This window comes from Canis lupus, chromosome 29, assembly GCF_048164855.1.
Source record: "Canis lupus baileyi chromosome 29, mCanLup2.hap1, whole genome shotgun sequence".
Classification (NCBI taxonomy): Eukaryota; Metazoa; Chordata; class Mammalia; order Carnivora; family Canidae; genus Canis; species Canis lupus.
Window position 1 is genome coordinate 11,939,562 of NC_132866.1, and position 25,668 is coordinate 11,965,229.

General features: G+C 41.0%; 2 protein-coding genes across 4 annotated transcripts in view; one reads left to right on the top strand and one right to left on the bottom strand.

Moving 5' to 3' along the window:
* Positions 1–11,756, bottom strand: part of DENND10 (DENN domain containing 10) — a 41,987-nt gene extending 30,231 nt beyond the window's left edge. Inside the window, exons 1-4 of one of the 3 annotated variants that reach the window (XM_072805127.1) lie at positions 11,331–11,469; positions 9,399–9,518; positions 8,106–8,252; positions 4,874–5,034 (exon numbers count right to left, since the gene is read on the bottom strand). In XM_072805127.1, the coding sequence (XP_072661228.1) occupies positions 4,874–4,980 (107 nt within the window). In that variant the 5' untranslated portion in view covers positions 4,981–5,034; positions 8,106–8,252; positions 9,399–9,518; positions 11,331–11,469. Of the gene's footprint in view, positions 1–4,873; positions 5,035–8,105; positions 8,253–9,398; positions 9,519–11,330 lie in introns of those variants that run through there. The other 2 variants (XM_072805126.1, XM_072805132.1) reach the window with 2 other exon arrangements.
* Positions 11,757–11,822: 66 nt separating this feature from the next.
* EIF3A (eukaryotic translation initiation factor 3 subunit A) overlaps positions 11,823–25,668 on the top strand; it is a 36,457-nt gene continuing 22,611 nt past the window's right edge. Inside the window, exons 1-6 of the mRNA XM_072805125.1 lie at positions 11,823–12,055; positions 17,534–17,724; positions 17,896–18,032; positions 18,441–18,604; positions 20,687–20,886; positions 23,476–23,684. Coding sequence (XP_072661226.1) covers positions 12,007–12,055; positions 17,534–17,724; positions 17,896–18,032; positions 18,441–18,604; positions 20,687–20,886; positions 23,476–23,684 — 950 coding nt within the window. The 5' untranslated portion in view covers positions 11,823–12,006. The remainder of the gene's footprint in view (positions 12,056–17,533; positions 17,725–17,895; positions 18,033–18,440; positions 18,605–20,686; positions 20,887–23,475; positions 23,685–25,668) is intronic.

Here is a 25,668-nt window from a genome sequence, read left to right on the forward strand (position 1 = left end):
TGGAAACAGCTGAGCCTGAGTTCTAATCTCAGCCCTGCCCATTCTGGCTGTGAAACCTCACTCACGTTGCCTACCTTCTGTGTGTTTATTTCCTCAGTAACCAAATGGAGCTAATCATACTTTCTTCTGTGCCTCTCCCCAAGAAAAATCTTTTTTTTTTTTTAACAATTTTATCTTTTTAAAAGTCATCTCTACATCAAAAGTGTGACTCAAACTTACAACCCTGAAATCACAAGTGTCATGCTCTGCTGACTGTGCCAGCCAGGTGACTTTCAAGAAAAATCTTTATGTTAATGTTATAGATAAGGGAGCCCCAAGACCACTCCCAGATTCAAAGATTTCTTAGGGGGACCTGCAGGATTCAGCACATAAAGGTGCTCATGGCTAGGATTTATCAGTAAAGGGAAAAGGCACATGGGGTGATATCCAAAGGAAAGTAGGCCCAAGCTTCCAAGAGCCCCCTTCTAGTGGAGTCATATAGGACACATTTCATTTGTCCAGCAATAAACTGTGACAACGCAAGTGAAATATTATTGATGAGGGAAGCACATTAGAAAGAGGTTTTTATTGGGGGCCAGTCATGCAGCACCTTCTGCCTAGCATGCACATAAATTCCAGTCTCTCAAGAGGAAACAGATATTCGGCATGAACCCCATCATTTGTGCAAGTAGTCTAGATAGTCACTCTGATTGATTCCAAGAATGGTGGGAGCACTCCTGAAATCCAAGTTCACAGATAACAGCCAACTCTTTTCAATGAGAACTGGCTGAGACCTGTTACATCTTATTTGCACAGCCTGCTTGTTTTTTGCTTCCTGGGAAAAGAGTAAGAAGGTGTTGGCACTGACAAGGATTTGGAAAATGCCCAAACTGACAAGGCATGTGGATAAGTACAACATTTTCTACAGATGTTTTAATTCCCAGGTCCCTGTGAACCAAATTTGGCTCTTCTTTTCATCATTTTTCCTTAATCATTCTCAATCAAAGATTAGGTATATGTCAGCCAAGAGAGCACTGGGATATCAGCTCTCTTAAGGGATTCCAGGCTTGCTTGGGACCCAAGAAGTCACCTCTGAAAGGGGTGTTAGTCAAATGCCTTGACACTCTGTCCTGGTGGCTCACATAGACAGGAAGCCAGTCTATGTGAGCCTTCTAGAACATTCCCCAGGGACAGTCATCCTTCCTATGTTCTCCACAGTTTCAGGAGTGCTGATAATGGAACTGAGTAGATCCCAGGCCCCAAGAAGCCCAGCTTTCAAGCTGTGTTGTATTAAAAGAAACAGATAAGCAAGACAATGTAATTGAGATAAATTCTGATCTGTATTTGCATTTTTCAAAGACTGTTAAAGATGATGGACTTCGTTACCTACAGTGATATGTCTTAAAATCTTTTTCCCTTCATATTTTATAAATAGACATCTTATTTATCTTTTATCATTTTTAATTTTTAATTTTTTTTGGTACAAACTCTAGGATAGATATTTTATTTTAGAATAGTTTTAGAGTTACAGAAAAGTTGCAAAGATAGTACAGAGAGTAACCTACCACATACCCTTCAACCAGATTCTTCTTTTATTAACATCTTACAACAATATGGTACATTTGTCACAACTAATGAACCAATACTGATACATTAGTAACTAAAGTTCACATTTTTTCCTTAGTTTTTACCTAACGTCCTTGTTCTGCTCCAGGATCCTATTTAGAATAATATTATATTTAGTCAAAATGTTTCCTTAGGCTCCTCTTGGCTGTGACAGTTTCTCAGACTTTCCTTTGTTTGATGACCTTGACAGTTTTGAGGAGTTCTGGCCAGGACTTTTATAGACCGTCCTTCAATTAGGATTTGTCTGATATTTTTCTCATGACTGATCATGTGTTTTGGGGAGGAAAGACCACAGAGGTGCTGCTGTCATCACATCATTTAAAGGGTACATCCAAGTGTTAACCTTGATTACCTGGCTGAGGTAGTATTTGTCAGGTTTCTCTCCTGTAAAGTTATTCTTTTTCCCTTCCTTTTTTTTTTTTTTTTTTTTAAGATTTTGTTTATTAGAGAGAGCACGCACACGAAGGGGTAGGGGAGGGGGCAGAGGGCTGAGCAGACTCCCTGCTGAGCCCAGAGCCCCACATGGGACTCTATCCCAGGACCCTGAAATCATGACCTGATTCGAAGTCAGACACTTAACCAACTGAGCCACCCAAGTGCCCCTCTTCCCTGCTTTCCAGGCTGTCTGTCTTGGACAGAAGTCACTACACCTGGCCCACGCTCAAGCAGTGGGGCATGCTCCACCTCCTTCAAGGCAAAGCATCCACATAACTCTGAATTCTTCTCTCTGGGAAATTTGTCTATCCTCTCCCATTTATGTCCTTGTTCAATTGTTGTTCATATTGGCCTAAGCCCCCTCTGTGTTTTTGTGAACCATTAACTACCATTCATTTCAGATTCTGAAATCTCTCCCTGCTCTCACAAATGGCTCTTCCTGTGCCATCTCCTCTCTCCTCTTTCCTTTTCTTCCCCATGAGTTTCCCCACCCCTCTATTCTCTCTCTCCCATCTCAGCCCTTCCCTGCTGGAATCTCTGGCCCAAGTTCAGCTGTCCTCCCAACTGATTACCTTATGTACCTGAGAAAGAATTGGTGGAGAAAAAGAGGAGAACAAGGCGCAAATGCCATGAGTTAGTAGACTACTTTAGCAGTTGAGGGGACGGAAGGAGGCTGTGGATATTTCATGCCTTGATTATTTGGTTTCTCTTATATGTATATATGTGAAAATGATTTCTAAACAGCTTGTATGAGGGACTGTGCGAAGAATACTATGAGTATCTCATTCAAACCTCAAACTACTTATCTTTCCTATATCACAGATGAGAAAATGGAGGCTTGGTGAGATTACTTACCCAATATCATAGTGTTAATAAATGGCAAAGCTGGGGTTTGAAGCCATCTGGCTCCAAATGTGGCATGCTTATGGGCTGATCTGAGATGTATTTATAATCCTACATTCCCTAGGAAATGAAGCTTACCCCCTAGTTCTAAAAACATGAACGTGGGCAGTCCTGGTGGGCTAGCGGTTTAGCGCCGCCTTTGGCCCAGGGTGTGATCCTAGAGACCCGGGATCAAGTCCCACATCAGGCTCCCTGCATGGAGGCTGTTTCTCCCTCTGCCTATATCTCTGCCTCTCTGTCTGTCATGAATAAATAAAAATCTTAAAAAAAAAAAAACATGAACATGGAGTACTATAACACATTTGTAGTCTCAGATTCCTTCTATAGGGCTTTTGCTTGAACAGCCTCGATTTGTGTATAGTTAAACCTTACACAGTCTTGCCCTTTTCTTCCACTGAGCTGTGTCTGTTTTCATTTCATGCAAAGCAAAGTCACTTTAGAATTTCAGGCTCTGGGATACCTGAGCGGCTCAGCAGTTGAGCATCTGCCTTCAGCTCAGAGCATGATCCCGGGGTCCCAGGATCGACTCTCCTCAAGGAGCCTGCTTCTCCTCTGCCCGCATCTCTGCCTCTCTGTAACTCTCATGAATAAATAAATTAAAACTTAAAAAAAAAAAAAAAAGAATTTCAGACTCCATTTGTATTTCATTCTTCTCTCTAGAAATTAATATGGAGAAAACTGTCTCTGTGTTAGTTTTCTATGTGCTATGTAACAAATTACCACAAACTTAGTGGCTTAAAACAACACCCATTGATCAGCTCACATCCCTATAGACTAGAGGTGCAAGCATGGCACGACTCTGCTCAGGCTGTTGCCAGGCTGAGGTCTGGGTGATGGTCAGGTTGCATTCCTTTCTGGAGGCTCTGCAGAAGAATCTCCCTCTAAACTCATCCCAGTTGTTGATGGAGTTCAGTTCCTTGCAGTTCTGGGACTGAGGCCTCCATGCACTAGTTGGCTTTGGGCCAGGGGCTGCCCTTGGCTACCAGAGTCACCTACAGTTCCTTGCTCTGCAGCTCCTTCCATTTACCCTCTCATGCTTTGTGTTTTTTTTAATTTATTTTTATTTTTTTAAATTTTTATTTATTTATGATAGTCACAGAGAGAGAGAGAGAGAGAGAGGCAGAGACACAGGCAGAGGGAGAAGCAGGCTCCATGCACCGGGAGCCCGATGTGGGATTCGATCCTGGGTCTCCAGGATCGCGCCCTGGGCCAAAGGCAGGCGCCAAACCACTGCGCCACCCAGAGATCCCCCCTCTCATGCTTTGAATCTTTTCCTTCCTCTGCCTAGGACCTCTAGACCTGGATTTGTAGGGTTCATGTGATTAGACTAACCCAGATAACCTCTTCTTAAAGTCAATGATGATACATAATAATATAACCTAATCACAGAAGTAACACCCCAACATGTTTATATTCTCAGGTATCAGACAGGGTGTGTACATTAGGGAGTGGAAATCTCATGGGCTTCTTAGAATCTGCCTATCACAGTCTCCATTCCTTTATTTATTCATATTACATATTTACATGTGGAGCACCTCCCTGTGTCCACATAGCTCCAGGAGTTGGAGCTATAACATGACAAACTTGGCCCCTTAAAGCTTACCATCTAGTGTGGTGAGACAGGGGGGTAACCAAGGAAACAATGAAATTTATCCATTAGTGATAAGTGCTCTGCTGAGAATGAAAATAGGGTGGTCTCAAGCATTAGATTGTGTGGTCAGGAAGGGGCTCTCTGAGGAGGTGCCATTTTAGCTGCTTTATGAGAAGATGACACAATGAAAAGGTCCATGTGATTATCTAATATCCACAAGCCCAAGATGAGAGACCACACCCTGTTGTTCCAGAGTTCCTTCTAATCATCTTTAACATATTCAACAAAGAAGCCAATTTTCAAACCACTCCCTAAACCACTCTGCACAGTCTTACTCACCCTGCTTTGGGCCCTAGTTGCTTTGTGTAGCTTTCAGCATAGTCTCCTAAATTCCCAAGCAGGAGTTGGGCTGTGTGGCATGACAATGATGGCATGTGTGACTGCATACGCCAATTCCCACAAACATGCTTCTCTTCTTCTCCTCACACGTGTCCTGGAGTCTGGGAGAATATTCATGTGTGAAGACTCCTGAGTGTAAGATGCAGTTCACCCAATAAATAACAAACGCTGCCAGGACATCTTTCTGCTTAAAATATACTCCACTGAATCTGCATTCCAGTTTCCTGCTTTACTGTATTTATTATTTTTATTTATTTATTTGAGAGAGAGTGCGTGAGCGCACAGAGGGAGAGGGAAAAGGGAAGCAGGCAGGTGCCCCTCCAATTTCCTGCTTTAAATTTGCACAACCTAGGGGTGCCTGGGTGGCTCAGCCAGTAAGTAGTCTGCCTTCGATTCAGGGGTCAGGATCCCAGGGTTCTGGGATTGAGCCCCAGGGCAGGCTCCCTGCTCAGCAGGGAGTCTGTTTCTCCCTCTCCTGGTGCCCCTCCCCACTGCTTGTGCTCTTTCTCACTCTCTCAAAAAAAAAAAAAAAAAAAAAAGGGATCCCTGGGTGGTTCGGCGGTTTAGTGTCTGCCTTCAGCCCAGGGCGTGATCCTGGATACCCGGGCTCCCTGCAAGGAGCCTGCTTCTCCCACTGCCTGTGTCTCTGCCTTTTTCTCTCTCTCTGTGTCTCTCATGAATAAATAAATAAAATCTTAAATAAATAAACAAATAAATAAATAAATTTGCACAACCTAAAGGTTCAGTGAGAACTCCCTGACCACAGCACAGTGCAGCCCATATCTGCTCTTGGTACATCATTGTTGAAAAGATATCTAACTCTCATTGGACACTTTTACAGTTAGGAATGGAGGAGTGGGGGTCCCTGGGTGGTGCAGTGGTTTGGTGCCTGCCTTTGGCCCAGGGCGCGATCCTGGAGACCTGGGATCGAATCCCACGTCCGGCTCCCGGTGCATGGAGCCTGCTTCTCCCTCTGCCTGTGTCTCTGCGCCGCCTCTCTCTCTCTCTGTGTGACTATCATAAATAAATACAAAAAATTAAAAAAAAAAAAAGATGGTGATAGCTAAATCAATGCTGTGGAAGAAAATAAAGGAAAGGGTGCTTGGAAGTATGGTAGAAATGGAGGTTATTATATTACTTTAAAGAGCTAAGGGAAGACAGTAGTGAAAAGGTGACACTGGCATGTCATGGGAGGGATGGAGGAGGGGAAGGAGTTATGTAGGGTCTTGCGGCCCATTGTAAGGACTTTGACTTCGACTGCATGAGCTGGGCAGCCACAAAAGGGTCTTGATCGATCAGGGGACTGACATGATCATCTCTCTTTTGCTTAAAAGATCTCCCTGCTTGTTAGGGTAGAGGGTAAAAGAGAAGGGGGCCGAGGGGAAATAGACAAGTGAACAGATAATCACATATTCTGGGTGAGACATGATGGTGACCTGGACCAGAGTGATTGCTGTGGAGGTGGTAGAAACATGATTGGCTGATAGGCTGATTGGATGTGGGACTGTGGCAGAAAAAGTGAAGTCAGAGACGTCTCCAAAATTTTTGGTTTGAGCAACTGAAGAAGGGAGTTGCCATTATTTACACGGGGAAGATGGTGGGAGGAGCACGTCGGAGGCCAGAAAGATCAAGAGTCTGGGTTGGGGCGGGTTGGGTGTATGCTCTATGTCAAACACTAAATAGATATGTCAATTACGCATCAGGGCGTGAGACTGGCTTTCAGGAGGGAGGTGGAGCACTGGTGATGTAATTTTATAACTTCTAAGCACAAAGATGATGTTTAAAGCCATGAGCTAGAATCAAAAGGTGGATGCAGTTAGAGGGGAGAAGTCTAGGGGCTGAGCTCTGGGACTTTTCAACCTCAGAAGTCAGAGAGATGATGAAATGCCAGTCAAAGAGACTGAGGAGAAGTCAGAGAGGTGAGAGGAAAATCAGGAAAAGGTGATCCTGGAAGCCAAGTGAAGAAAGTGTTTCAGGGAGGCTAGAGTGAGAGGAGATGAGAAATCCAGTGCGCCAGTACAAAAGGCTAGCTTTAGACAGGAGTACAGTCTGCAGGGTAACAGGAGGGAGGCACAGTGTTAAGTACAGAACCAGGTGGGTGGGTAGATGGCAGAAGGCAAAGCCAGTTCTCTCATGTGCCCTAGTGTTTATATTTTTTAAAGATTTAATTTATTTATTAGAGACACACACACAGACAGAGAGAGATTGAGAGAGAGAGAGGCAGAGACAGAGGCAGAGGGAGAAGCAGGCTCCATGCAGGGAGCCTGATGTGGGACTCGATCCCAGGTCTTCAGGATCACACCCTGGGCCGAAGGCACACAAAAAAAGTGTGCTCTTAGTCTAGACTCTAGGGCATCACCATGTGTATGAGTGAGTGAGGTAAAGTAGAGGACACAATTGTGATGGCCAGGTGGCCAGGATATCAGCAGGATCATCTACATGGGTATAGAAACCACTAATAATTATGACGGTAGTGTTGGAGAGTGACAGAGAGTTATAAGAATCAAGGAATGAGGGGATCCCTGGGTGGCTCAGCGGTTTGGCGCCTGCCTTTGGCCCAGGGCACGATCCTGGAGTCCCGGAATTGAGTCCTGCGTCAGGCTCCTGGCACGGAGCCTGCTTCTCCCTCTGCCTGTGTCTCTGCCTCTCTCTTTCTCTCTCTCTCTATCATGAATAAATAAAATCTTTAAAAAAATTAAAAAAAGAAAAAAGAATCAAGGAATGAGGGGTTGCAACCTGGCAATCTGTAGATGCCTATAGAGGACTGTCACATAGAGGAATCACAGGGGTCTCATCTGGTAGCAGGAACTTCAATATTCACAGTTTAAGGGAGGAGAGAATGGTCTAGAAGTAGCTAGCGGGGAGGAGCTAGTCAGTCATTGATCAACCTCCAGGCACCAGTGGTTTGAAGGAGGAATAGAGCCACCCCATGACAGAGCTGCTGGGGCAGCAGAGTGTCCAGAGATGGTGCCCGAGTAACAGTGGCTTGAGAAGAGAGCACAAGAGAAGGGGCAGTTAAGTCAGTCCCCCACTGGCTGAAAGGCTTGGCAGAGAAAGCCTTTGAGTTGAGGCTTGAAGTATTTGTAGGGGTTGGTCAGGTAACAATGGGTGGGATAGGAAGAAGAGAAGGGATATACAGGTATAGGAACACATGATATATTTGAACACTGACCTGAGAAAGTCACAAATGAACTTCAGTACAGTTGGTTCAAAACCAGTGCAATTAGCTTTGGGTGAAGAGCATTATTGTTTCTTCTTCAGCATCTGCATGTGGGGCCTTAAAGTAGATTGAGAGCCCCCATATAGATAGCTAGATGCTCTATAAATGAAAGAAGACACACATTGAACTTTCACACTTGTTACTTCCCCACAGGTATAGTAGAAACTGGTTTATATAAATCTTTATATGGGGATTCATTTATTCATCTTTCCAGCATTTTTTGAGAGTATCTCATCTGCCCAATGCTGTCGGTCATTGGGGATATAGTGTGAACAATACAAAAGCTTCCATTCTCTGAGCTTATAGTCTGTATATAATTACATTGAAGTATGATCAGTGCTAAGACAGGATGTTATTGGTGCTCCCTGCCTTGGCATCTAAACTAGGCTGGGGGCTAGGAAAGAATTCTGGAGATAGTGACGATGTGAGAAATAGGTTGTTGTTAGAACAAGGAATGGGTAGTGGTAGAGAATAATTCATCTGAAGTGATGGCATTCATTGGGTTGGAGGTGGGGGAAACTGCTGTTTAAGGCACTGAAAGACACTGAGTGTGGGGAGAGACGGATCTGGAAAGATGATGGGGGCCTGGAGTGGTGTTTCCATCTTCAAGAAGCTTCTGGCAAGTGTTTGAAGTCTTTCTTCTCTCCAGGCTGCAAAGTCCAAGAAGATAGGAACCAAGTCTGTCCTGTTCACTGCTGTCACCTACCTATCAGGTGCTTAATTCTTGTACCTGGCACATGGTATGTATTCCATAATGGTTTTTTTTTTTTTTTTTCTTCCCCATAATGGTTTGTTGAAGGAGTAACTGTGAGCCATAGTCTAACTCTCTGGAACTGTTAGTTTATCAGTGTAAATAACTTCATTACAGAATTTTTTTTTCATTACAGAATTCTTGTAAACAAAATGACTAACACGAAAACATTTTGTAAACTGTAAAACATGGTATTTGATTTAAAACTATATTATGTTGCAAATACGTATAATGTAGTACTTCTTTTGTGGCCCTAACAATTGTTTTTTTTTTTTTTTAGAGTCTTATTTGCTCCACCCAAAACTCCCATTGTGTTGGAAAAATTGTCATGCGTAGTACAAAAGAAACTTGATAGAGAAAAAATCTTCACCAGCCTGATCACTTTCTTTTACCACTTCCTAAAGTGGCTTCTAGCATATTCAGGTTGCTTGTTTTCTGTGAAGTATCAATCAACAAGTAATTATGCTTTGCTCCTGGTTCAGAATAGATCCTACCTTGTTCCTCATTGTGTACTCATCCATCTTCACCAGTGAAACATCAACTCCTTGAAAATAGGCAACCTGCATCTTTTGTGTCCAGTATTATGGCCTTTAGCTGGTACTTAATCCTATTGGCTGAATTTAATAAAATTTATTATTGAAGTTGAGACTATTCACAAATATAGTACAAGACACTGAATAATTGTACTCGATGCATTAAAATGATTATTGGCTATTACCAAATGCTTCATATACTTTAACTTGAAAGAGAAAAGAATGAAGATTCAGAAATATTGAATTCATTTTTTCTCCAAATTTTCTAGTATTTGCCTTGTTTTAGTTCTACTATGTAATGAGTAATAATAAGATCATTTTACCATCTTCTTTGAGATATGATAATGAAAAGAGTGAAAATGGTAGAAAGAGGGACGCCTGGGTGGCTCAGTGGTTGAGCACCTGCCTTTGGCTCAGGTCATGATCCCGGGGTCCTGGGATTGAGTCCTGTATCGGGCTCCCCGCAAAGAGCCTGCTTCTCCCTCTGCCTGTGTCTCTGCCTCTCTCTGTGTGTCTCTCATGAATAAATAAATAAAATCTTTAAAAAGAAAAAAAAGAATGCTGGAAAGCTTTCTCCGATATTTATTTAGGTCAGGTATCCTTTTATTTTATTGTTACATTTCTCTATGGCCTACTAAATAGTTTTCTATCTACAGCATTTAAAAGCTGTATTTGGGACGCCTGGGTGGCTCCGTGGTTGAGCGGCTGCCTTTGGTCTGGGGCGTGATCCCAGAATCCCAGGATCCAGTCCCCCCCACGTCAGGCTCCCTGCCTGGAGCCTGCTTCTCTTCTCTCTGCCTGTGTCTCTGCCTCTCTCTGTGTCTCTCATGAATAAATAAAATCTTAAAAAAAAAAAAAAAAGCTGTTATTTGCTCTTATGTTTAGCTCTTTAATTTTGATTTAATTACCATATACACAAACGAGTCTCTTGATCCTGCCCCATAAAACAGTTCCCGCAGCTTCTTAGTACTTGTTGCTCCACTCTGCCTGGCTCTTAATCTTGGGGGAGTAAGTTCAGACATTTAGAGTGGCCCAACCATTTTGGAGGAAGAACTCTATGAAATTAATTTTTAAACAACCTTTTTTTTTTTTTTTAATTTCTAGAATTTGAGATGTATTTTGTTTTTTTTTTTAAAGATTTTATTTATTATTATTTTTTTTAATTTTTATTTATTTATGATAGTCACACACAGAGAGAGAGAGAGAGAGGCAGAGACACAGGCAGAGGGAGAAGCAGGCTCCATGCACCGGGAGCCTGACGTGGGATTGGATCCCGGGTCTCCAGTATCGCGCCCTGGGCCAAAGGCAGGCGCCAAACCGCTGCGCCACCCAGGGATCCCTTGAGATGTATTTTGTATCTGTGTCTCCATGTCTCGAGTTTCCTTTCTTTTTTGGTGATAGATCTAAATAGAAAAACCTCTTTGCTGAGGCCTAAAGAACGAGGGGAAGATGCTTTTCGCGTGTGTGGACTGTGGGTTCCTTGTCCCCTCGTAGAGAACTCTGCCGTTCGTTCTCATGTCCCATCCATTACTACAAAATGGGTAAAAAATTTGCAACAATTTATTCCATTGACGCTTTCTTAATTTTTCTCCTGAACCCGCCTTAATTTCATAGGGCTTGAGTTAACTAAGATTCAGTTCAAATGGCTTTCAAGTTCTGGGTGTTAATAGTTAATGATCGAACATTAATTAAGATTGTTGATCAGTAACAAAGGGCTGTAGCAAAGGGCCTGAGAAATTGATCCCTCCTACCCCCCCAGGAACACTTATTATTATTTTTATGTTCAGCAGAACGTGAAGGCGACAACACTCCCATGTATCTTCCAACATGACGCACAGCCAGATTACCGTCCCCAGTTCGTCCCCATCTTTCAGGTCTCAGCTCAAAACTCACCTTCTCCGAGGGTCCCCATTCCCCAGGCAACCTTTGTGTCAGCGACTTTTTTTATTTCGCCCATAGGAAACAAGCTCACTGATTTATCTACTGCGTCCCTCCTGCCCCCGGGGGGCCGTCGAGGGCTGCTCACTACTAGGCCGCCGCGGCGCGCTGCATTTCCCATAAACGGACGGACCAGGCATTCTCGCGCAGCTCAGCTCGTTCCCGGGGCGGGTGGGACCCGACTGCAACTTTGCATGACTGCGCACAAAGCAGGTCCCAAACCGGTGCAGACGCCTTCCTCCTCGCCAGGCAGAGCCCCCGACCCACACCTCACGTTTCCCAGCTCGATTCTCGCTCGAGGAGCGAGGGGCCTGAGAACCTGCCCCGCAACGTGCCCGCCCCGCACGGAGGGCGCCCGCCGCCGCCGCCGCCGCCGCCGCCACGTCAGCCGGCGCGCGCAACCACAGCGCGCCTGCGCGCGCAGGGCCGCCCCCTACATCCGGGGCTTGGGCGGCGGCGGCGCCGCCGTGCGGGGGTCACGTGGCTCCTTCCTTTCCGTCTCTGGCCGGCTGGGCGCGGGCGACTGCTGGCGAGGCGCGTGGAGCCTCGCGCTGGTTCCCCTTCGTCTCCCCTCCCGGCCCGGGCCACTAAGGAGTTCGCTGACGCCGGGTGAGCCGAGCCTGCCGCCAAGATGCCGGCCTATTTCCAGAGGCCGGAAAATGCCCTCAAACGCGCCAACGGTGAGTCGGGAATCGGGGCGCGCCGGGCTGGGTCGGCCCGAGGCGCCTCGGAGGTCGAGGGACCCGGGCCTGCGTCTCTCCGCTCTGCTGCCCGGCTGCGGCCCGAGAGGTCGATGCGACCTGCCCGCCGCCGCCCCGGCCCGTGGTGGGCACGGTCTGCCTTCTCGCTCCGACCGACCGACCGGGGCGGGTGGGAGGCGCGGACCCGGGAACCGTCGCGGAGGGGGGGGGGCTCTTCCTCCCCCCGCCCCCCCCCCCCGCCGCCTCCTGGTGCGTCTCGCGGGCCGCGGCCCCAAGACGGGCTTCCGAGGCCCGAGTTCCTTTGCCCCGCTTCTCCGCCTCCGCCCCGCGCCCCAGGCCGCCGGGCCCTCGGCTGCTGAGGCCCCGCGCCCCCAGCCGCCATCTGGGAGTGCCGGGGAGGAAGAAACATGGCTCCCTCCCGGGGACAATGCACGCGAGAACCTCGACTCCACCTCCTGCCGGCGCCGGGAGCCGGGCAGTCCCACCCCCGGCCCTCCCGCGGGCACCTCCGCCCCCCAAATCCAGCGCCGGGCTTTGCTGGGTCAGGGTCCACTCACCCTTTCCCCCAGTCCCCGGAGCTCTGCCGCGGAGACACTGACCCATTTAACCTGTTATCTGCTCTTCCTGGCATTGACTATCGGCCGCCCCGAAGCCTATTCTAAGCCGCATGAAGTTGGAACAGAGTTAATACCGTGAGAGAGAGACTTCAAGTTCTCTCTTAAAGATAACGAAATTGAGGCCTGGAGAGAGAGAGAGAGAGAGAGAGAGAATGTTTACCCAAGGTCACTCTGGGAGTTAGTAGTTGAGCCAGGAGACTGGAACCGAGGTCTCTAGACTTGCAGATCAGTCGTCTTCCCCCCCCCCCCCCCTCGCTGCAGCGGCTACTGCCTGCGATTTTTATTTCCATGTGGGTTAAAGCTACAGGCCCTTTAGGGAAAACTTGTGCCTGTGCGGGTCTGTTCAAGAGGCATTTATTACGTTGGCATTATGGGGCTGCAAATGTATCATGCATTGCTCTGGTCTTAAAAAAAAAACAAAAAAAACTTTCGTTTAGAGTTTTTTAAGCCCAACAATTTCTAAGTGTGTAGAGCGTCCATAGCTCTTATTTTCACCTTCCTCTACCTAAACAAGCTTTGGGTCTTAACCCATGCTGTAGGTTGTTACACTGTGTCTCTTAGAATTTTATGTTTATGAAGTTCTATTTGTTGACTTGTTTGAAAAATTCCTCTTGGGAAAAATTGGCCAATTTCAGTCAATACATAAAATGAATACTCCTGATAACCTATCAGGACTAAAGGTTACTTAAAAAATTTTTTTTAATAACGTGTCTGCTATTTTAAAAGTAGCAATTTGGGGGTTAAGAGTGTGAAATTGGGTAATTCCATATTATTTGGATTCGAGTACAGCATCTGTCTTAAAATCATTTAAAACTACAACTTAGATCTGATGGCTAGTCATTTTAACCAGTGATCTAATAGTTAAAATAGGCAAGAATTAAGGACGTTAATTTCTAGGAAAGAAAATAGATTGAAGTGGAAATTCATCACTACAAAATGAACTGTAGTAAAGTTAATTTTTTTTCTTATGTTTAGAAACTTACGGTATATAGAGTGACTTGGATTCAGTTACTGTTCTAATTGCTATTGTAGATCTGCTTTACAGTCATTTGCTTTACTGACAAGTGTCTTTCCCATGCTAATAGGCTGAAGCACTGAAATCTTCATGGCCTAAATACTACACTTTTGATGTGTTCAGGCCTTGTTTCTTTCATCACTCCTCCCTCTGAATGGTCATATAAGCTTAGTATGTCAGTAATTTTTTTAAATTAGAAGGGTTTTTGGATGTGTAACATCTTAAATCTTTTTTCACATTTTCTAACTTGGGAGAAAGCATCTGAAATGAAAGTAGGCAACGTGAGCAAGGGGCACCCTGGCGGGGGTGGTGTCGGTTTTTTAAAAGGCTGTACTGACTCCTTGCTGCAGTCCTTTTAAAATGTAGGTTGGGTGTTTCTGTAGTAGAGGGCTTAGCATTCAACTAGTAATTTCTGTACCTTTGATCTTGTGAATGAGATTCTGTCTGTAAGTGTTAAAAGTGAGCAGAATGTGGATGACACACGGCACTGCTTACAAAACTAGGATTATAAAAGCATATTCCATTCGATAGAGATAATCTCATTTTATGTCAACATTTTATCTATACCATTTGTAGCATCAAACACATTTAGAATTAATCCATTGCATTGTCTTAATAAAATGTGAGTAAATTTAAGTTGAATAGTTCTCCAGGTAACTCTGAATCTGTAATTCAGAACAATATTTTTGGAGACGATTATAGTAATCATTCAGGAAGATGAGAACTTGGCCCAGCAGTTAGAGGCAAGAAATTCATACACTGAAATCATTTGGAAAAAGCCCCAGATTATGTTGTTAGTTCTTTGGAATTCATTGCTCCTGATCTTGTAACAGCCTTTTAATTTTGATTCTACTAGTGTTTTATCAAGTTGTTTAAACTCACAAATTGTGTAACACTGTAGCTTATCTACTTGGTCTGTTGTACAAGTAAGCTAGTAATATTGAAGGACAGACCTAAATTTTTTCGATACAGTTTGCCTTTGTGTTTGAAAGGAAAACTCAGAATGCCCATCCTTCTAGTAATAGCTTATAATTCTGGATTTTAATCTTTATTTCAAGAATATCAATTTGGAAATGAACTTTTTTTTTAACATTGCAATGGAGCCTTTAATATGTGTTATTTCTTTCTAGCCTCAAAACATTTTTTTCCCTTATTAGATAATTCAGAGGAACTACATTCTCTATGTAAATTAGGGTAAAGACAGGAACTCACCCTCATGGTTTATAATAACTTGCCATTGCATTCTTTTTCCTTTAAAATAAAAACATGGGCAGCCCTCAGCAGTTTAGTGCCGCCTTGAGCCCAGGGCCTGATCCTGGAGACCCAGGATCGAGTCCCACATCCAGCTCCCTGCATGGAACCTGCTTCTCCCTCTGCCTGTGTCTCTGCCTCTCTTTCTCTCTCTCTCTGTGACTATCATAAATAAATAAAAAATTAAAAAAAAAAAAAGAAAATAACCTTGTGTATGTATGCTTCAGGAAGATAGGTTAGGTCCTCCCCTAGAACAGAAAAGGCTTATTATCCTAACAAAGTATCTAGTTGTGTTACGTTTTTGTTTCCTCTTGTAGGGTGGGTTTTTTTTTTTTTTTTTTTTTTGTAATAAAATGGACTCAAATGAAAATGGACTTTTCCCTATAATGGCAGGATTAATGTTGACATTGACTTGAATTATTGAAGAGGGTTTTGTTTTCACTTGCACATGAAGAATATGATTTGATATGGGGTGACTTATAGGGTATTGTGTAAAGATACTTATTTCAGCATATTTTGTGATTTATCTTGTTGTAAACTTTTTAATATACCAGAGTTGGAATATTGTTTGTAGTTTTCCTGGAAGAAGTAATGTTCAGAAGCAACATTCCTGAAAGATGTGATCTTTGGGAGAAGAAATTAATAATTACTAAGTTATAGGCCTCGTATAACTCCCAAATAAGGGACTTTTCTGCCTGTTGTTTGCCTAGTACAGAGTTACATGGTTTATAATGCTGTATGGTGTTTATTCTTAAAAATAATTCTTTGCTAAAGATTTTTTTATTCAGAAAATAATGGTTTTTAACAATAGAAATACAGCATTTTAAGACCCTTTCATAGTGTAAACTAGTGTTTTGGTTCCCCAAATTATCTTTCAAATGTTCGGTGGAAAGATTTTTTTGTGTGTAAAATATGGCAGTTAACTGAATTTTAAGTTGAACATAACTAGATGACTTAGGTTAAATAAAATAGCTCTCCCCATTTTTAAGTTTTGTGCACAAGAAAATAAAAAGATGAGAAAAAAACATAAATTTTAACCTTTGTCAGAAATATGGTTATAGAGCAGTCTTTCCTTTTGACTGAATTTCAAAATGAGCAGTGTATACATAAACCTGAGATTAGAACTACATTTTGAAATACTGCCACATACAGACAGAATGCCTTCACGTTTAGGTGGTAGTAAATTCCCTAAGAATATAATTTTCTTTGGTATGTGTTCTAAAATTTTGTTTTTAAAAATAAAGTTAATTTTCGAAATTCAAGATTTACAGAATTACTGCATAGATAGTATACAGTGTTTCCATGTAAACCGTAACCTATTGATAATTTTATATCATTTTGGTACATTTGTCACAAGTAATGAACCAGTACGGATACATTATTGTTAACGAAAGTCCATATTTTGTTCATATTTCCCTAATGTCCTTTTTTGAATTCCAGAATCCCATCTAGGATATCATATTACATTTAGTCGTCCGGTCGTCTTAGATACTTCCACTTGTTATGACAGTTTCTTATATTTTCCTTGTTGATAACCTTGACAAGTTTCCTGGTATTTTGTGGAATGGTCCCTCATTTGGGGTTTGTCTTAATATATATTTTTCATGTTTAGACTGGAAAAATAAGTGGAGAGATATTCCATAGATTGGAAGACTATTGGGACGTCTGGGTGGTTCAGCGGTTAAGCCTCTGCCTTTGGCTCAGGTTGTGATCCCAGGGTCCTGGGATTGAATCCCACATCAGGCTCCCCGCAGGGAGCTTGCTTCTCCACTCTGCCTGTGTCTCTCTTTTTGTGTCTCATGAATAAATAAATAAAATCCTAAAAGGCTGAAAGACTACTGTTAAATTGCCCATTCTTTCAAATTTGATAATATAGATTCAGTAAAATTTGAATGAAAATTCCAGTGAGCTATTTTGTAGATATTACCTAATTCTGTATTTATATGGAAAGGTAAAAAATTTAGTAAGCTAAATAATGCTGAAGAACAAAATTGAAGCAGTCACACTACTTGGTTTGAAGCCTTTAAGTCTGTAGTAATCAAGACAGTGAAGTATTAGCAAAAGACTAGATACATTGCAATAGAGAGTGATCAGAACAGAGAATCCGAAAGTAGGCCCTTAAAGGAATAAGTGATAAAGTCAATCTAATTGTGTAATAATTGACAATCATGATTTTTCTGCCTGGAGTCTTAGTATAAACTAGGAAAAATTCCTTGGCCAGATCACTGTGACTGAAATGAAAGGTCATAGTTGACTTTACTGTGTTTGTTGGGGAAAGATTTTTTTCCTCCTGATAACCTCAATTTCTGGAACTTTCCAGTCACTTAAAAGGACACATTTGGTACAGTTTAATTGAGTGAAATCCAGTTTTATCGGTAGGCTGTATCTTGAGATAGTATCAGTTTTTCATTGTGTTAACATGGATAATTTTGGCATGGCTTTAGATTAAAAAATAAATGTGATCTAAAAAGATTGTAGTGAGTTCAGAAATTAAAATAGCCAATTTAAGCAAGATTTGGACTGCTGTATATAGCAAACATACCTGATTTTAATTGTCTTGATTTATTTTTCTAGAATTTCTTGAGGTTGGAAAAAAGCAGCCTGCTTTGGATGTTCTTTATGATGTTATGAAAAGTAAGAAACACAGAACATGGCAAAAGATACATGAGCCAATTATGTTGAAATACTTGGAACTTTGCGTGGATCTTCGCAAGAGCCATTTAGCTAAAGAGGGATTATACCAGTATAAGAACATTTGTCAACAGGTATGAAAAGAGATGGGTTTTATGTTTTTAGTAAAGGCTTTTTAGTAACTATCAGAGGACTTTGCTTTTCAAAATTAATATACTTTATATCCTAAAATTTGTTCTTAAAATATTTTATGGTTTGTTGAGACTGTATTTTCAGGTTCTCTCTCTTTTGTGTGTGTGTGTTAGGTGAACATCAAATCTCTAGAAGATGTTGTTAGGGCATATTTGAAATTGGCAGAGGAAAAAACTGAGGCTGCTAAAGAGGAGTCTCAGCAGATGGTTCTAGACATAGAAGATCTGGATAATATTCAGACACCTGAGAGGTATGTAAGTTAAATTGCTGATACATTTTCCTCAGTGTTTTTCTTTACATGTGTCTCCATCATCCTCATTTGAAGTTTAAGTGTTTATTAGAAAAAATGTTCCTCTTTGGAATTTTAAATGTATAGTAACAAAACCATACTATAGAAAATTTATCAGTGGAAAGTCTCACCTTCAGATAGGAAGCAGATACTGATCTAAATGATGGTAATACGGGTTGAGGATTCAAATATTTGAACATGTAAGTGACAGCTTTAGTGTGTCCAAAAGCTGTAGAAAGAATTCGCACTTTTTTAATACTATTGTTGATTTGTTTTTTTTTTTTACTCCTATGACAAAGTACAAAATCATGTCTAAAATTATTGTAGACTTTTATTTTTTTAATTTAATTTTATTATTATTATTTTTAGTGTTCTCCTAAGTGCTGTAAGTGGTGAAGACACTCAGGATCGTACCGACAGACTTCTTTTAACTCCATGGGTTAAATTCCTTTGGGAATCCTATAGACAGTGTTTGGACCTTCTTCGAAACAATTCTAGAGTAGAGCGCCTCTACCATGATATTGCTCAACAAGGTAAAATGAAAACTGATTTGAAAAATTGATTTTGAGGGAAAGATTTTGCAAAAGATGGACAAAGTTAACCTGTTTTTATCCATATTACTTATTTTATAGTTTTTATTCTTATTGAAAGATGTTTGGCGTTCATTTAAATAGTGACTATAAGACATTTGTTTTACTTATTAGGGTAATTCTATATGAAATCCATTTCATGGATATCTGAAAGGCAAAGTCATTTTTGGGATTTTCCAGGTGACTAAAAAAATAATTGGAACTTCTTGACGGCTTTCTGATAAACTTAGATCCTGCTTTTGACTGCATTTATGCATATTCTCCACCATGCCTTGGGGAGAATCCTAGAAGCTTTGAACTTCTAGGATTACTTTAAAAATACATATTTTTATATTCTTAAACAGTATCACTGAATATAGGACTAAGTTATCTTGATGACTCTGCATCATCATAAAAAGTATCCAGTTGTTGGGCAGCCCGGGTGGCTCAGCGGTTTAACGCTGCCTTCAGCCCAGGGCCTGATCCTGGAGACCTGGGATTGAGTCCCATGTCAGGCTCCTTGCATGGAGCCTGCTTCTTTGTCTGCCCCCCCCCCCCCCCCCCCCCCGTCTCTTATGAATAAATAAATAAAATCTTTTTTTAAAAATCCAGTTGTTACAGTGCATATACCATTGATGCCTGAACAGCTTAGGGGTGTTAGAAGTGTTTGTGGGCACACCCCTTTGCTTCCACTTCTGCAGATGAAAGTCTGCCTATGACTTAACTACCCAAAAACTTAACTATTAATAGCCTCTTGTTGACCAGAACCTTAACTGGTAACATAAACAGTTGATTAACTGTTTATTTTGTATGTTATATATGTTATATACTGTATTTTTAAGAGGTAAGCTAAGAGAAAAGAAAGTGTTAAAATCATGAGAAAATAAACTTTACATATCTGTATTTATTGGGAATATCTGCATAAATAGACCCATGCAGTTCAAATCCTTGTTCAAAGGTTAACTACTTTGAATCTTGAACCGTATAATGTCCTTTCTCTTAATCCTGGATCTTTTCCTTACTGTTACTTACCTTGCTGTTGCAGCTTTTTAACTATATGTAAATAGGAGATATATATGACTTAAGAGTGGCTTTTGGCTTTTTCTTACTTTGGTTTTAATACAACCTTATATTGTCATTCTTTCCAGTATGAGGAATGATTGGCATTTGTTTATCAACTTGTGACTTCAAGAATATTTTACTGTATTAGAACCTGTTCTGTTTTGTTTACATGGCTAACATATGTGAATTTTCATTTAACACAAGTAAACTTGAGTCTTTTGATATCTACTGATGTAAATGTTAACTTGAAGTTAAGCTGCGTCCTTTTGTTTTGGGCCTGTTGAAATACACACACACACACATATATTTTAAAAGCAAAGGTATTTTGAAACAATTGTTATTGCATATATGACAGCATAAAATTATTATTTTTTTAAAAAAAGATTAATTTATTTATGAGAGACAGAGAGAGAGAGAGGCAGAGACGCAGGCAGAGGGGGAGAAGCAGGCTCCATGCCAGGAGCCTGATGCGGGACTCGATCCAGAGACTCCAGGATCACACCACAGGCCAAAGGCAGGCGTCAAACCACTGAGCCACCCAGGGTTCCCAGCAGAAAATTATTTTAATGACAGAGCAAGTAGTTAGGGTACACATATAGTACACAGTTGAAATCAGGTTAACATAAGCCTACAATTTGTTAGATAGCAAGGCTATATTTTAGGCTAGGATTTTTTTGTTCTTTTAGGATTTGAAGTGGTTAAGTGTTTGAAAGGTGAGTCTCTCCTACACCTTAATTTGGATAGTTTTCCATTTGTAAATTTTTTTAGATCCCCAGAATCAAATTTTAGCTAGGCCAGGGCTATGTTCAAAAGATGGTCTGGATACATGATTAAGTGAGTGAGGACTCTGATCATTTTAAAGACTGATTGATTATAATTTTGGTAAATCTTATTAAAATAACTGATTTTAATATTTGAAATAAACCTTATTCACATACTTGATGTTGGAAAGTACCTAATATATCTTATAAACTATGTCTATAGCTTTCAAATTCTGCCTCCAGTACACTCGTAAGGCTGAATTCCGTAAGCTGTGTGACAATTTGAGAATGCACTTGTCACAGATTCAACGCCACCATAATCAAAGTACAGCAATCAATCTTAATAATCCAGAAAGCCAGTCCATGCATTTGGAAACCAGGCTTGTGCAGTTGGACAGTGCTATCAGTATGGAGTTATGGCAGGTATGTTGTGAACTGTTTGCTGTCTTTTGTAGTCCTAATAACCCAGAGTACTTTTATTTTCTTTAATAAGTATCTTCATCTTGATTATTATTGGATAATGTCAATTAGATAACTGAGAAATTTAAGATTGTCCAATGGATAACCAAGAGTTCTGGACAGGCAGTCTCAGGATATTTTGGTTCTAGTTGCCTGCTGTGAAATCTGGGCCAAATCAGGTAATCTTTTTTGGACCTGGTGGCTTTCCATATAAAATAATCCTCGTTGCTCAAAATATGGTTTAATGTTTAATGTTTGGTAGACCAAATATCTACTGGTCCAGGATGAAATGATTATAGTGGAGAATGTATGCATTTACTAAAGATGGGTTTTCTTTTTTAATTTACTTAATTTGTTTTTTGGGGTAACAATTTCATGGTAATTTTATGTTTACTCTGTTTAGAAAAACTGAGCTTGTCTTTTTTTTTTTCATAGTTTTGCTGTATTTCATAAAAGTAATGCTGGCAGTAGGTTGGAAATTAAAAAAAAAAAAAAAACTTGTCGCCTTTACTGCGGATGTATGAGAAACCCTGCATTAGATTGTCTCCTAGATATCTTAGTGTTGCTTTGGCTTAGTAAATGCACAGAAAAGGGCCTACATTGGAGATCTCAGTGGTGTTGAGAGGTGTGTCCACTACTTGGGCTTTTTATGCCAAGAATTCCAAAAAGACGTTTTCATCCTGATTTGAACCTTTTTATATGTTTGGCCAAAAAAAAAAAAAAAAAACTAATGAAATTATAGAGGAAGAGGATTGGTTTTTTCCAGCTGAGTGAAAATGTGATTTCCTGCTCTCCAAAGTATTTTCCTTTCTGTAGGGACACCCTTAAAACACTACCTGATGAAATAATGAGGAAAAAGGTTCTATAGAAGACAGACACACTCATTATATAACAAATGGTTAAGTAGAAAGAAAATATTCATCTGTTATCTTGTTACTCAAATAGCTCTATATTATGTATTATGTTTTTCCAGGTTTTTTCTATATATTCTGCTAAGTAGTGTGATGATAATAAACTTTAAAAAACTTTTTAAAGGGATCCCCGGGTGGCGCAGCTGTTTGGCGCCTGCCTTTGGCCCAGGGCGCGATCCTGGAGACCCGGGATCGAATCCCACATCGGGCTTCCGGTGCATGGAGCCTGCTTCTCCCTCTGCCTATGTCTCTGCCTCTCTCTCTTTCTCTCTCTGTGACTATCATAAATAAATAAAAATTAAAAAAAAAATTAAAAAAAAAAACTTTTTAAAGCCATGTTTATTAAAGTATAATTTGCATTCAGCAAAATTCATCCTAAAATTTGATAAATGCAGTCAGCACCATAATTAAGCTTTTCCTCAAAACTCCCTCGTGTTCCTTTGCAGTCAGCCCTTCTCTAATCCTTAAGAATGCATTGATCTGTTTTTTGTTAAAATGATCACATTTAATAATTAAAATGATCTGTTATGGAAAAATTTATAAGCGTATATAACTGAATTTCTAAAAGTATACCTTTTTTTTTTTAAAGATTTCATTTATTCGGGATCCCTGGGTGGCGCAGCGGTTTGGTGCCTGCCTTTGGCCCAGGGCGCGATCCTGGAGACCCGGGATCGAATCCCACATCAGGCTCCCGGTGCATGGAGCCTGCTTCTCCCTCTGCCTGTGTCTCTGCCTCTCTCTCTCTCTCTCTGTGACTATCATAAATAAATAAAAAAATAAAATAAAAATAAAAATAAAAAAGATTTCATTTATTCACGAGAGACACAGACAGAGGCAGACACAATAGGCAGAGGGAGAAGCAGGCTCCCTGCAGGGAGCCTGATGTGGGACTCGATTGCAGGACCCTGGGATCACAACCTGAGCCAAAGGCAGACACTCAACCTCTGAGCCACCCAGGCATCCCTAAAAGTATACTTTGAAACATCTTTAGGACAGTCAAAAGAATGGGATTTAAAAATAACCTTTGCAAGTTAAAGCACCGTTGACAAAGCTGTCGAGATAGTTCCAACTTATCTAATTATGTTATGTTTTAGGCTGGGGCTAGTTAACTAGTAGAAAGACTGAATAAATTGAATTTTACAAAATTCTCTATGGGACAGATATATATTCTTACAGATATTTGGCACCACCTCAAAATTCACCCTGCTACTACCATAAAAGGGACAAAGAAAGCAAAAGCCTCCATTTATATCAATTGGCACCTATTAATAAGGTGCCAATTGAATAAGGTTCAAATACACCTTATTTACTTGAAAAGCTTCTCTCAAGCATCAGTGCTGAAGTTCAGCATTTTGAACTGAGTGGAATCACACATTGTGGCAGAAAGGACAGTGCACTTTTGTTTTTTTTTAAGTCTGTTCTATCTAATTCTAAGAAATTTGAGGGTTTAGTATTTTTGTGATAAAGGCAATTTTCTGAAATATATCAGGTATTGTAGGTGAATAAAAGGAAGCACACAAAGGGATTTTACTTTGTGGTTTTTTTTTTTAGTCAATATTTTGTGTTTTAGCTTTCATAAAGAGATTTGGATTCGATAATTATCATTTAGAACACAGTGACTAACTTACATTACTGATTTTAGGAAGCATTCAAAGCTGTGGAAGATATTCATGGACTATTCACCTTGTCTAAAAAACCACCTAAACCTCAGTTGATGGCAAATTACTATAATAAAGTCTCAACTGTGTTTTGGAAATCTGGAAATGCTCTTTTTCATGCATCTACACTCCATCGTCTTTACCATCTATCCAGAGAAATGAGAAAGAATCTTACACAAGAAGAGATGCAAAGGTAAGAATGTTAGGTAATATTGAAATTATGAAACAACTTCTTAAATGGTATGGTTCCAAGTTAGTGTTTCTCAACCTCTGCACCACTGACATTTGGGGCCAGATAATTTACTTTTGTGGGGGACTGTACACTTAGGATGTTTCACAGCATTCCTAGTCTGCCCACTGGATGCTAGTAGCAATTCTTCCACTTCTGACTGTCAGAAATGTCTCCAGACATGGTAGTTCTCTGGTAGTATTCTTGGTCTTCAATAACTGTCATTTGATAACTACCTCTTCCAGAAACCTGATTGAGAAAAATCAGATTAGTGTAACGGTATGAGCTTTCTATCTGTATACAGTATTTAGAATCTAGTCTAAGGTTAAGTAAGAAAATTTTATTATTTTATTTTTATTTATTTATTTATTTTTTAAGTAAGAAAATTTTAAAAATAAATGCTATCAAGTCTTTTTTCCCCTCCTGATTATAAAATAAAACTGAGGGGATCCTGGGATGGCTCCGTGGTTTGGCACCTGCCTTCAGCCCAGGGCATGTTCCTGGAGACCTGGGATCAAGTCCCACATCATGCTCCCTGCATGAAGCCTGCTTCTCCCTCTGCCTGTGTCTCTGCCTCTCTCTCTATGTCTCTCATGAGTGAATAAATAAAATCTTAAAAAAAAAAAAAAAAACAAACCTGAGTGTGTGTTTGAATACAGAAAAGGGGTCTATAACCTAGCAATCTAAAACCACTTTATTTTTTTTAATAAAACATGTAGCCTATTTCAGTCTTCTTTTTTTTTTTTTTTTTTTAGTAATTTTTTAAAGATTTGGGGCACTTAGATGGCTCAGTGATTGAGCCATCTGCCTTTGGCTCTGGTTGTGATCTCGGGGTCCTGGGATTGAGTATTGCATCAGGCTCCCCACAGGGAGCCTGCTTCTTCCTCCACCTATGTTTCTGCCTTCTCTCTGTCTCATGAATAAATATATTTGAGAAAGTGTGCACGTGAGCAGGGGGAGGGGCAGAGGGAGAAGCAGACTCCCCACTGAGCAGGGAGCCTGATGTGGGACTCGATCCCAGCTCCCTGGAATTATGACCTGAGTCGAAGGCAGATGTCTAACTGACTGAGCCACCCAGGCACCCATCGTGTTTGGTTTTTTAAATGTTTCAGTTGGATTCAGGAAGCTCATACATCACTCTTTTTTTCTCTTTGTAGACTATGTTATTTTGGCCTCTGGTAGAATTATATAGATGAAATTTTCTTTTAGCTTTATAGCAATGTATGGAACCAACTGAATGAATTTTCCTAGTATATTTTCTTTGAAACTCTAAGGACAGTGTTCATTATGTCACTCACTGTCCTTTATGTAATCCATGTCTGAGACTAAAAAACTTGGTTCCTTTAAGGTACTTCTGTACCATCCCTTTATTTTTTATCTATTTATTTATTTAAAAGATTTTATTTATTTATTCATGACAGACAGAGGCAGAGACACAGGCAGAGGGAGAAAAGCAGGCTCCATGCAGGGAACCTGACGAGACTTGATCCTGGGTCTCCAGGATCACATCCAGGGCTGAAGGCAGTGCTAAACTGCTAGGCCACCTGAGCAGCCCTCTACCATCCCTTTAGAAAGTGCTGTGATAACAGTATTATAACAATAAACATCAGGCTGTTTAGCTCTATGTACATTATGTTGCTTGATCTTTACAATAGCCTCCTGAAAATTAAGTATCTTATCTTAGGTGCCAGTCTTGGAAATGGTGAAGCTGAGATTCTAACTCTTGACCCTTGTGCTCCACAGCACACTCTCCTTAATGTCCTATGGTGCTCTGAATTCAACCTGACTTTCATCTTATGTTCTAGCTTTTTTTTTTTTTTTTAAGATATTATTTATTTATTCATGAGAGACAGAGAGGGAGGCAGAGAGACACAGGCAGAGGGAGAAGCAGGCTCCATGCAGGGAGCCCGACGTGGGACTCAGTCCTGGGTCTCCAGGATCACACCCT